Source organism: Globicephala melas, chromosome 1, assembly GCF_963455315.2.
Source record: "Globicephala melas chromosome 1, mGloMel1.2, whole genome shotgun sequence".
In the NCBI taxonomy this organism is placed as follows: Eukaryota; Metazoa; Chordata; class Mammalia; order Artiodactyla; family Delphinidae; genus Globicephala; species Globicephala melas.
This window is the reverse complement of record NC_083314.1, coordinates 87243388-87255462: the sequence shown is the minus strand read 5'-3', so window position 1 is coordinate 87255462 and position 12075 is coordinate 87243388. Positions and strand designations below refer to the sequence as shown.

The 12075-nt window shown below is 38.0% G+C and overlaps 2 protein-coding genes across 5 annotated transcripts in view; both read right to left on the bottom strand.

Annotated features, from left to right (window-relative positions):
* Window positions 1-248: 248 nt before the first annotated feature.
* NRAS (NRAS proto-oncogene, GTPase) lies at window positions 249-10376 on the bottom strand. 2 transcript variants are annotated; one of them, XM_030869125.2, is made up of 7 exons: window positions 10226-10376; window positions 9600-9727; window positions 7373-7551; window positions 4880-5039; window positions 4191-4314; window positions 3839-3880; window positions 249-3749 (listed from the first exon to the last, which is right to left on the bottom strand). In XM_030869125.2, the coding sequence occupies exons 2-5, from the start codon at window positions 9708-9710 to the stop codon at window positions 4195-4197; spliced, it is 570 nt and encodes a 189-aa protein (XP_030724985.1). In that variant the 5' UTR covers window positions 9711-9727; window positions 10226-10376; the 3' UTR covers window positions 249-3749; window positions 3839-3880; window positions 4191-4194. The 2 variants fall into 2 exon arrangements, with proteins under 2 accessions (XP_030724985.1, XP_030724986.1); XM_030869126.2 differs by having other exon boundaries at window positions 249-3731.
* A 106-nt stretch (window positions 10377-10482) lies between these two features.
* Window positions 10483-12075, bottom strand: part of CSDE1 (cold shock domain containing E1) — a 36826-nt gene continuing 35233 nt past the window's right edge. For all 3 annotated transcript variants that reach the window (XM_030869122.2, XM_030869124.2, XM_070045552.1), the window contains one exon: window positions 10483-11794. In XM_030869122.2, the coding sequence (XP_030724982.1) occupies window positions 11747-11794 (48 nt within the window). In that variant the 3' untranslated portion in view covers window positions 10483-11746. The remainder of the gene's footprint in view (window positions 11795-12075) is intronic.

Genomic DNA, 12075 nt, shown 5'->3' with positions numbered 1-12075 from the left:
GAGTAGTACAAAATTAGACCAAAAGATCCAATGGTAGTTTTTAGCACTTCATGTTAATGTGTGAGAATCTGCCATACAGCTTTGAATCACCCTGACATAATAAAGCAGGCTCTGACATATTTTATGCTGAGACAAAATGAGGAACTCAGATCTTCCAATATTGTCCAAATGTCACATCCAAACGTCTGAATTAAATATTAACTTTCAATAAAGGCAATCAGTGGTAAAAGCAATTATGACTAAGCAAAGAACTTCCAGTTTTTATTTTTCAAACATTTAACAAGAAAAATATTCAACCAAAGTTTTAAAAATTAGAATGGATTAATTTACAATAAAATAGTCAACTTAAAATATCAGCCCTTTCATTTAGGGCCAAGGAGGCCAATAGTTCCTGTTTAAACAGCAGAACTGCACAATTGACATTTTTTACCTCTATTTAATGGCACAGAAATATAAAAGTCATACAACTTCCATTGAGATCCTCCCTTGCCTCCAGAGAATTCATACAATTGCTTCTTAGGTCAGTACTCAGGCCTTTAAAAATTACCAGTTATATTTTGAAATATATCTACAATTACTCTGATAACAAGAACACTTTAAAAACAATTCTTATAAGAAACACCTTAAAATAATTTCGTGGCACATTAGGTTTCTTAAAGAAACAGCAAAGATGAAAAATAATGTACAAGAATTATAGTCTCTTGTTTATAGAAACCACCCAAATTAAATACTTTCTCTAATTATCCTTGCTTCTTATAATTTATTAGCAGAGATGAATTACAAGAAGCAGAATGCACCCTTTTTTGGTTCTTGGTTGTAGCTGCCAGCTTAAGAGTTCATGACTGTAAATGTAAAGCAAAACATGACTATGCTCACAAATTCCGGAATGGAAAAAAACCAGACTATCTCTTTAAAGTGTTTCTCTATTCTTGCTTTCAAGTCAAGACAAAAAATTCACAGCAGTTTAAAGGATGATGAAAGACTAAACATGGGGCCCACTACAATACAGATTGAGGATAATTTTACCTATTACACTCCTGAAGTGAAAACTGTAATAAGTACGATATGACCAAGTAGCATTCTATAGTAAGCTGTTGGAGCAAATACAGCACTCAACAGATTCATTTACACACAGGCATGGTAGCCTTCACACAGAACACCTTATTTTCACAATCTTGAATGTACAACCTTTAAGAAACAAACAGACATAAAGTAATATGTAATTTATGACAGCTGGCCAGGCACTTAACTTGGGGAAAGAGACTTCCAGATTTTGAGGTAAACTGTAATTGTTTTCAGCAATTACAAACATATTCTAAAAACTATCTGATACCACACTAACTGAAGTTATTCAGCGTTTTAACTGTCAGTTTGTCACTCTACTGTGCCAAAATTCATACCAAAGTGTAACTCTTTAAGAAGCTATTAAAAGAACATTTTCAAGTCTGAATTTTGGCCCCATTTAGATACTACTGTGCTTAGAACATACTTGAGAAAACTAAAAGATACAAACATACAAGGGTAATGGGCACAAGAGCCTAAAATGAGTTGTTTTCCCCCCAATTTGACATTCATAAGAATCACACAGTCAGTCACATAGACAAAAGAAGAAGAGGAAGACAATGACAACTGAGGTGACAAGTCTCCATCTATCCTCAAGAAAATGCGAGCAATGCTCCAAGAGGAGCAGAAGCAAAGTGGCAGAGTTTCTGTTTACCGGCGTGGACTGTGAAAGCTCTCAGAATTAACACGAAGGAGCACAACTCTCTGGGTTTTTCATTCTCTGGTACATTATGTTTTTTCTTCTCTTCCGAATTCATTTCAAGGCAATGTGAAATTTGCTTAATAAATGAAAATTCATATTAGAAGAGGACCTCAGTAAGTATTTACACATTAGAAGACGAGAACAGGAAGTGGTCGTTTTGGAAGTATTCTTTCATCAAAAGTTATCCAAGTCTATTACTCATTAGAATTATCAGGATATTATCTGCAAATGGAAAAGCCAAGCCTCCAAATCCTCATAACTATTAATTATATTCTCTATTCCCTTCTCAAACAGCAATTCCAATCCAAAGGCTACTTCTTGTTCAGAACAAGAACAAACTCATCAGCTTATCTGGTATGCCCAGACTAATTAATCAACATCCCGTTTTAAACCCTCAAAGAACATTATGAATAAAGAAAAATTTAAAAATTTTGATCTGAGGTATCCTCATTCTCAAAAACATGAGAAAAAATATTGGCTTAATTTGGTTTCCATGTAGCTAAAAACAGAGTCTAGATCCTTTATTTATAAAGACTTCTAAGCTGACCCTTCTCAGGATAACAAGTTTTTCCAGTCATGGTTAAGAATTTGTGCTAACTGACCTCTTCTCTCCTTGCAGGCCTAACCACGTGCATCTGGCAAAACTACTAGCTGGAATTAATGGTGCAATGAGGAAATGTGGAAGAATTTCTCTCTCTGTGATGCTAACTGGCTCACTGAAGTTTTGAAACTGTGACCCTGGTCTATTAGCATCACGCTTTACTCAACTGAAATAATCAAGCCACTGCTATAGGGTGAAGGACAGGGGATGGGGTGGGGGACCGAGGGCAATTATATACATGAATAATTACCATGATATGCAGTGAAAATTTGTCTATTAACATATTTGAGGCTTGAGAATCATTGATCACAGCTATTAAATAAACCTGCATCTAATTTTATAATTTTGAACACCTGCAAATATAGACTTTCTGATATGACCCAAATTTAAATATGAATGGAAGTTCATTGAACATTAGATTATCAGTAAGCTAGAAGAAACAAATTATATACATTTTGCAGGTAGTAAACTACCAAAACAAAAAAAAAGTGGAGATTAGGTAAAAAGTAAGCAAAATTATCCCTAATCATTTATAGTCTCACCTTTCTCTTGGGAGAGTCCCAAAACAGGTCTCTAGAAAATCAACTTCATACATGTAAGAAATGGCATCTGCTATCATATTGGTATATCTTTCCCTCAAAGCTAGACGGGTCACAGACATATCTCGCACAATCATTTTCATGTATAACAGTTTCTAAGACATCTATTCCACTGAAGTATTGTAAAGGAAGTCTACAAACCACTTCCAGGAAAAAGGCACTTCATTGTGAAAGTCAGATTTAATTACAAGAAAGTCGAGAAGACGAGGATAGACTCAAAAAAGTCAGTATTCACTTTTGTATTTCTGAATACAGAGCAGATGCCAGTTTATAGAATATAGCTGATAACATTACAAACAAACCAAACAGCAACATTAACTATATTCTCAGCAAAACAGTAATTTATGACATTTCTCCAAAAACCAACATAGTTCCAAGTTCAACAGTAAAAAGGAAAAAAAAATCACCAGCAGTTGCTACTTCAGAGCTCAAGACATTGTTTTCTACAGAATTTCATGTTTCTACAGTTTGGTTCTCTGTTTCAGAGCATTAATTGCTTTTCAGATGAAAAACCTGGGGTGGTGGAGGTTGGTTTGTGTGTGCTCGGGGAGAACCCAGGGTGGAGAAATACTGGGAGTAACAAGAGGTTCATTTCTCTGGTCAGACAACCAAGTGAGGAGGTAGTTACTCTGAGAACTTCTCAAATAGAGAATATTATACTGATCTACTGAGAGTTGGGGAAATCGCAGGAGCTTCTTTGTGAGACTGAAGATAGCAACAGCAATACTTCTCCTCCAGGGAAGTCAGGACCAAGGTGTCAGTGCAGCTGAAATAAAGATGGAATCTGTATAAATGGTACATAGAGAGTATTAGAAAGACAAGGTTACAAAATCAACATAAATGATAACACATTCATTTCCAAACCCGTCCTACCTTGACGGTGGCTCTTTTCTGATGCTAGAACTTTAAAAGTATCTATGAGAAAAGAATACACACCATGTCATCATCATGTAGTGATCCTTCAAGCTCCTGGTAATACATTTCATAAACAATGTCTTCTAATTTGTAATATTATTGAAAATTTAATAGTCTGTAAAATAATTAAATGTTTTAAACACAGTTTAGGCTGTGGTACTCTCAGAAAGGGTGCCATAAGGAAAGTTCTTTATTTTATAGCTGTAAGTGAGCAGAAACTGTTAAATAGCAACACAGAAAAGATAATAGCAACACTCCTCCAAATTACCTAAATAATGTTTATAATTCTGTCAAGAGACCACATGCTCACCTTGTTACATCACTACACATGGCAATCCCATACAACCTTGAGTCCCATCATCACTGCTGTTGAGTTTTTTCATTCGGTACTGACGTATTTCTCTTACTAGTGTGTAAAAGGCATCTTCAACACCCTATAAAAGAGAGAAAATGATAAAGACAGCTTAACAGACACAACCCAAGTTGTAAGTTCTCTCTCATTTGTACTTCTTTATGTGGATTTAAAATTGCAATTATTAAATTATTAGCTGATAAAATAGGCTGATTCAGCATTCCTATTGAGTCACATTAGCAGGATGATATACAATAGCACTTTCTGCAAAGATAACATTTAAGTAAAGGAAAATGGATAACATGGGACATACAGAACTACCAGATCTAAAGATTCCATTCAGGAGGGCCTATGCCTTAAATAGTAGCTGGTGTTGATAGATGAAGGACAAATGTTTTAAGTATCTTTAATCAAGGGTCTTCATTTTAGAAATATTTGTGCATGTTAACTTGCATGAGTAAAAAAGAAACCACACTTGAACATTAATAAATTCATTTTGGGTTTAAACTGAAGATTAAAAAAATAGAACAGTATTAAAAAAATCCAAAACAGCAAAGAACGTGGATCACATCTCTAGTGAAGAGTCAGTCAATCAAACTTTTCTGCCTTAAATAAACCCTTGCCAGATGCTAAAAGCTGTACTATACCTGTCTGGTCTTGGCTGAGGTTTCAATGAATGGAATCCCATAACTCTTGGCCAGTTCATGGGCTTGTTTTGTGTCAACTGTCCTTGTTGGCAAATCACACTTGTTTCCTACTAGCACCATAGGTACATCATCTGAGTCTTTTACACGCTTAATCTGTTCCCTAAAAAAGGGAATATGTTATCATAACAGAAGAATAAACGTTTAGGAAGGAATAAACAGCTAGGGCAAAAAAGAAAATCTAGCAGATTTCACCTAGCCCTATTAGCTTCTATACTGAGTTTCACTGTTTTTCTACTTATAAAAGGCCTTACATACTAAGAAGACTGGTGTAGACTTGATGCAGCAGCCGCAGGGAAGCCAAGTACCAGTTCACCTTCTATCTTGACACATGTCCCTGTTAGGCTCCTTGATTCTCCAAAAAGCTTGGCTCTGGAGTTAAATAGCAACTAGAAATCACACTCTAGGTTAAGGTCTGAAGTATAAAAAGTAAATCTTACTGCCTCCAAATAACTTTTTGAAGCTCCCTTGAGAGTGACAGTATTTAATGAAAGACAGTCTATCCACTTCTCTAGATGGGTGGTGTCCAAACATTTTCTTCAAACAAATTATAGCTGGAAGTCCAAGACATAAAATAGGAAACACCAGAACTGCTCTTATTAACAGGGGACTAAAGGATTTGGAACTCCCAACTGACAGTTCTCTCTTCAATGACAAGTAAGACATACCACACAGCAGTTTGGAAACTACTGTTCCAGATTCTCTTGATCAACCCTGTCCAATAAGACTTATTATGGTGATGGAAATGTTCTCTAGCTGCACTGTCCAACTATATGCTAGTCATATGAAGCTACTGAACACCTGAAAAGTCAGTTGCTAATGGGGCCGACGAACTGATTTTTAAGTTGTTTAATTTTAATGAATTTATTTATTTATTTTAAAATAAATTTATTTATTTTAAAATAAATTTATGTATTTTTGGCTGTGTTGGGTCTTCGTTGCTCTGCACAGGCTTTTCTCTTTGTTGCTGTGGCGAGCAGGGGCTACTCTTTGTTGTGCTGTGCAGGCTTCTCATTGCAGTGGCTTCTCTTGTCGTGGAGCACAGGCTCTGGGTGCACGGGCTTCAGTAGTTGTGGCACACAGGCTCAGTAGTTGTGGCGCACAGATTTAGCTGCTCCACGGCCTGTGGGATCTTCCCGAATCAGGGCTTGAACCCATGTCCCCTGCACTGGGAGGCAGACTCTCAACCACTGCACCACCAGGGAAGCCCAATTTTAACGAATTTAAATTTAAACCACATATGGTTTGTGGCTACCATACTGCACAGCACTGCTCTAGACTCTACCCTGGGATTACATACAAAGTCATGTACTTGAAATGCATTTCACTGGCTATCTGCAGCACTGAGCTTTGGTGTGATGGCAGTAACCTATGTGAAGGGATAATATAAGACAACCTAAGGAGAAAAACGATTTCTAAAAATTCAGCAAATAGTTTTTTGGTGCTTGCCAAGTGCTAAGCTTTTTATTAAGTGCTGCTATTAACTGCAGAGAGAAAATGGAAAGTAGAGCAGGTTTAGGGGAAGAAAACCAGTTTTAGACTAGTTTGTTTCTGAGAGTCGACATCGTCATATGGATGGAGCATATGCCAAGACTCAGGCTACAGGCAGAACGCTTGTGTAGCATTTACTCCATGCTAAACACTGCTCTGAGTGATTCACATATTTATTAACTCGTTTAATTTTCAGAGCAACTCTTGGTAGGTACTACCATCTCCACATTATAGATAAGGAAACTGAGGCCCAGCGATTTAGTAGTTTGCCCCAAAGTTCCATGGCTAAGAGATGATGGAGCCAAGTTTCAACCCAGGCAGAGTCTGTATTCTTAACCATTATATTATTCTGCCTAAAGAACACAGAGCTAAGAAAAAGGAGCCCTGAGTTTTTGGTCCTGGCTCTGCTATGAATAATAATCATGACTATGAAAACCTAACAAACCACCTTCTGAACTTTGTTTCTGTAAAATAAGAATGTTGTATTAGAACTTTTATGGTCCAACTGAGCTTTGAAACTTTAAGGTTCTGTGGAGAAAGACCATCTTTATCTAACCCCCCTTTGCCTTGCTTTCATCTTTATCTAACTCCCCTCCCCCCATTTGTTTCTTCCCACTATCTTCTCTATTACTTACTGAAGAATGTTTCTCAGAGGTGTTTTCCTCTCTGTGATCTCTCATAACACCTCTAGTTCTGAATCACTCCCATTAGCAAGCAAGCTTCATTTATGTATTATCAGGCATTCTAGACATAGTAGCTTATATAAAATAAACTCCAGTATTAACTTTCAGTAATAACCCCAGATTCTCAATGTCACAACCTAAAAGCAATTCTTTTCATAATGAAAAAATTGCATCTTCCCTGGTGTGGTATCCTCATTCTCACCCCAAAACTTCAGAACACACTTAAAGATCATCCTTTCAGAAAAAACAATGCTCCTAGTACCTGTAGAGGTTAATATCTGCAAATGATTTGCTATTATTGATGGCAAATACACAAAGGAAGCCTTCGCCTGTCCTCATGTATTGGTCTCTCATGGCACTGTACTCCTCTTGTCCAGCTGTATCCAGTATGTCCAACAGACAGGTTTCACCATCTATAACCACCTGTTTTCGGTAAGAATCCTGGGGTGGGGAGGGGGGCAGGGAGAGAGGGAGATTCCATTTTTATTAAAAATCACAGGGAATGCAATGCTATTGCTAAGGTTAAATAAGCTCCTAACCAAGTCCAATTCTGTCTCTTTGGTTTGTCCCTCAAACTGCTGATATATAATCACAAACAGAAAGTACTTAATGTCACCCTAGGAAAAAAGCCCCAAATGCTATATGCCTATAGAAAGGAAAATGTGGTCACTCTGTTCCCGGAAAAGATGAAGAAAACATGGTAATTGAAAAGACAGTTCTACCGCACTTAGACTAGAGATTACGTTCATTGAAGTATGAACTGTACTTCTTCTTTGAGTTGTTTATTGTCCATTTACAATTCTAAACATACCTCCACCAATTATAACTTGGTCCAGGATGCACTATCTTTTGTGTTTATGATTAAATACACAAATACCTTTTATTTCAGACAAGGTTATAATATCAAAATATTTTTCTCATCATGACAGACTGTACCTCTGGGGAATATTCCTGAATCAAATTCCTAAAGGTTCCAAACGTGGTATAGTTAATTAATTCCTTGGGAAGACAGACATGCATAGATCATATTAAAAAAAAATTTCAATTTGACTCTAAGGCAAAAATTTTACTTGTATTTTAATATTTATGTTCTGGGACTTCAGTTCAAAGAAAATAACCTCATCACACTTAGTAAAGATCTGGCTCCAGAAACAGTATGTAACATAGTTTGCCAGCCCATTTGCATTGAACAGCGCCTCTGTAACTCACGCCATTGCGGGACTGTAACATACTTTCAAATTAACATAGAATTCACATTGTCCAAATTTCCTTAAAGCATGAGATAGGGTCAAATGTATGAGTGTTCTGAGGAAATACGCAAAATTAAAATGATAAAGATAGGTTTTAGTCAAACTAATTTATGATAACAGAAGTCAGAGAAGTGGTCATTTCCTGGCAGGATAGGGGGGTTTACTGACTAGAAAGGGGCATGAAAGAACTCTCTTGGGCATTGGAAATAGTCTATATTTTTATCTATGCGGCGGTTACATAAGTGTACACAAATTTAAAGCCACTGAGCTATAGATGTAAGATTTATATACCTTATGTATATTACTTCACAAACAAATAAAACAAATAAAACTCTGAAAAATAATAAAATGTTCTAACCATTAATACTAAAGCTGGTAAGCCTAAAATAAAACTTTGCCAAGGACTAATGACTAATTTTTAATAATGGCTATATTAGAGTTAGCTTGCATTAAACACTCAATGGCTGGGTGGTACGAAGACCAGCATGTGGATTAAAATAATCTCTAGAGTTAGACGTTTCTAAACGGAATAAGATTACAAACTCTTTACTTAAAGGACTTTAGATGACATTTACTGAAGCCAATCTATAACATGAACTCCCACAAAAACAACAGAAACTTTAAATAAGTGATAATTACACAGTGTGTTAGCATCCACAAAAATTTAACATATTTGATTTTTCACAACATCCCCTGGGTGTCAGGCAAGACAGGTTTATGGTAATTTAATAGATGAGAAAAGTGATTTGCTCACTATCATATAACTAACTGCAAACAGGGACTGTATTCCTAGGCACAGTGACTCAAAATCTTATGCTCTTTCTTCCCCAACCCACAGTCTCAGCTGCTTCAAGTGGCTAAGAAACACTCAGATCTCTGAATCCTTCATCTCCATCCTGCTATCATTCAGGTATTCTATGACCTGTGTTTCTTTTTAACGGAGCTGTCATATGTGGAGAAACTAAATGAGTCCAACACTGAGTTTGTAACCGTTTTCAAAACTGTTAAAAACTGTAAACTTTTTAGAAAATCATCAGTAGCTAATAAAAGTGAACTCTTCTCCAAAAACAGGTAAAGCTTTACTTACTGTATTACTGAACACAGTGCCCCAAATAACTTTTATTTTCTCTCCTGATTATTCCTTTAACTAAGGAATAGGTGAAAGGTATGGGAAAGGGAATGGGTTAAGAGTAAACCGAAAGAGAGAGGTATGGTCAGCGGACTGCCTCTGGGCCTCACCTCTATGGTGGGATCATATTCATCTACAAAGTGGTTCTGGATCAGCTGGATTGTCAGTGCGCTTTTCCCAACACCACCTGCTCCAACCACCACCAGTTTGTACTCAGTCATTTCACACCAGCAAGAACCTGTGGGAAAGCAGCAATTAGGGTTAACTGTGGAACCACATCTACAGTACTTCAAAGCTTTCTGTAATCAACAGTAACTACAACCAGAGTCTGAAATGTATTGGTTCCGTACACGTTCATCGCCACTTGGTTCTCAAAGTGATTCAGGAGTGCAAAAACACTTGCAGGTTACTGTGGATCTCAGAATTCTGGACTAGTCTTCTAGCTACCCCCACCCTCGTCTATTTTTCAGTAGCCCTTGGGCCCCGCCCTCAGCCTAAGGTAAAGAAAACCCCCCTTCCTACTCCTTTAAATCTTCTGAGCTCTGGGGGGCGGCCTCCAGACCGTCTCCCCTTCTCTCTATCCCGCCTGTCTCCAAAGAGCTCCCCCGTAGGGCTCAAAACGAAGGACCCCCCGCCCAGGGCCTTTGTCTCCAGCTCGTAGATTCCGCTCGATTCCTGGCAACAAGGAGTCGTCAGCATGCTCCAAAGTCGAACGCTACACACGCCAGAGCCTTACCTCAAGCTCCACTGCCTCCGCTTCGGACAGATTTGGACCACAACCGGGAAAATTGTTGGAGACCCCGGAACCGCCATGAACAGCCCCCACCAGGGAGCGGCACTTCCGGCCCCGCCCGCTACGCAATCAGTCGGCGCCCCATGCGCCGGAGTCCCCGCCCCGGCCACGTGGGCCTCCGACCCAGGAGTCACGCGGCAGGCCGCACCCAGACCCGCCCCTCCCATACAGGACGTTTTAATAATGAAAGCGCTAGGTGCTAGTGTCTCAAAAATCAGTAAAACTTTATTCGCTTCCATTCTTTCGCCATTAACAGAAAACTGGAGAAAGCAAAAGTGTTAACGTGTTTACAAAGATAAATGGCCTCTTTACCCAGAGAAGATCAAAACCTCAAACGACAACGGGGAAGATAAAACACCCTCCCCCACATCCCCTGAGCTGACCCTTGTCATCTTAGACAAAGCCTTCAGTCCACTGGCCAGGGACCCTGTACGTGGCCAATTCAAGTTGAGGGCCAAGAAATCAGACCAATCCTTTCCCATGATATAAAGCCGAACAGAAGCTACACCAAGGGTCAAGTGCCTGTACTTTTTACAGGACACAGGAACCAGGCGGCTACTTATAAAAAAAACAAGATTCATTTCAGGCACAACTTTTTTATTATTTTTTGTTTGTTTTTGTTTTGTTTTGAAATCAGTAAAAGAAACTGGGTCCTAGAAGCTGCAGTGATCTAAGCAGCAGCAAGTTTGTGCATTCATCCTTTTGTTTTTCTTTAAATACGTTTAAATTATCACACTGCTGGCACACCTCATTTGCATGAAATTCTGCACCATATATACTAATTGTGGTAAAGTTACAACCCCCATCCGGGGGGGGGGAACTACCCTGGAAGATAATTTTCACTGAAATCTAACCAAACTTCATTAAGTGGACTGTGATAAGATTATAAATGATATGAAAAATAACATTTTAACATTTGGCCATCAACTTAAAGAACTGGTTTGCCTATACAAATTTTTGTAATTTTTAATATATTCTACCATCATATGGTCCTCAGAATTAAAGCATAATGAACAGAAAAGAAAAGGAAAAAGAATGCAACTGAGTGCTAAGGCAGAACATCTTGCCAAAAGTAATGAAGGTAGAGTATATATACTAAGTATCAAGTGCAGAATTTCATAGGGCCAACAAGGTAACAGTCTATATTTTTCACTTACACAGGCAGAAGTGGATTTTGCAATTACCAGTTGCGTTAAATGCACCAAATAAAGCTCCTAAAATTGATTCTATAAGGCGCCACCTTAAGTTTTCCAGGCTGCAACTGTGCATAATTTTAAAATGGTTTTCTTAAATTTATTTATTTTTTTAAACATAACACGAGGAAGGTGTTAAAACTGGTGTAACAGCTCAATAGAATAAGTATTCCAGATTTTGGGAGGGATGAAGAGGGAGATATTCAGAACCCTTCACCAGAATCCCCCCAACTTGATCATAGTGGATTAATGATGTGCTTTGTGGATGTGGTTAGTCAATGACACCAGCTTGACGGATCTTTCTTTCGGCACCAAATCCCTGTGAGGAAATAAAATTGCAGTTAATGACCTGGGTGTATGACAATCATTGTACATTCACAATTCCAAAAGGGACTACCAAAGCATTACTCTCAATCACCACCAATTCTTTTGCAGAGGAGGAAATCTATAGTAAGCCTTCCTAAACTATGTTCAAAGTATCAGGAACACCAAGAAATGTTCCTCTTACTGTAAGCAACCATTACGTTAGGGGCTGAACCAATGTGCAGGGATGCTAACTAGTTATGACAGCAATACTGAAGCACCTTGGTAAAAAGTAAG

Coding starts and splice junctions, on each gene's coding strand:
- NRAS (XM_030869125.2), bottom strand. CDS start 9,710: ATGACTGAGTACAAACTGGTGGTGGTTGGAGCAGGTGGTGTTGGGAAA. Junction 7,552..9,599: donor AATATGATCCCACCATAGAG/GTGAGGCCCAGA, acceptor TCCCCACCCCAG/GATTCTTACCGAAAACAGGT. Junction 5,040..7,372: donor GCAGATATTAACCTCTACAG/GTACTAGGAGCA, acceptor TCCCTTTTTTAG/GGAACAGATTAAGCGTGTAA.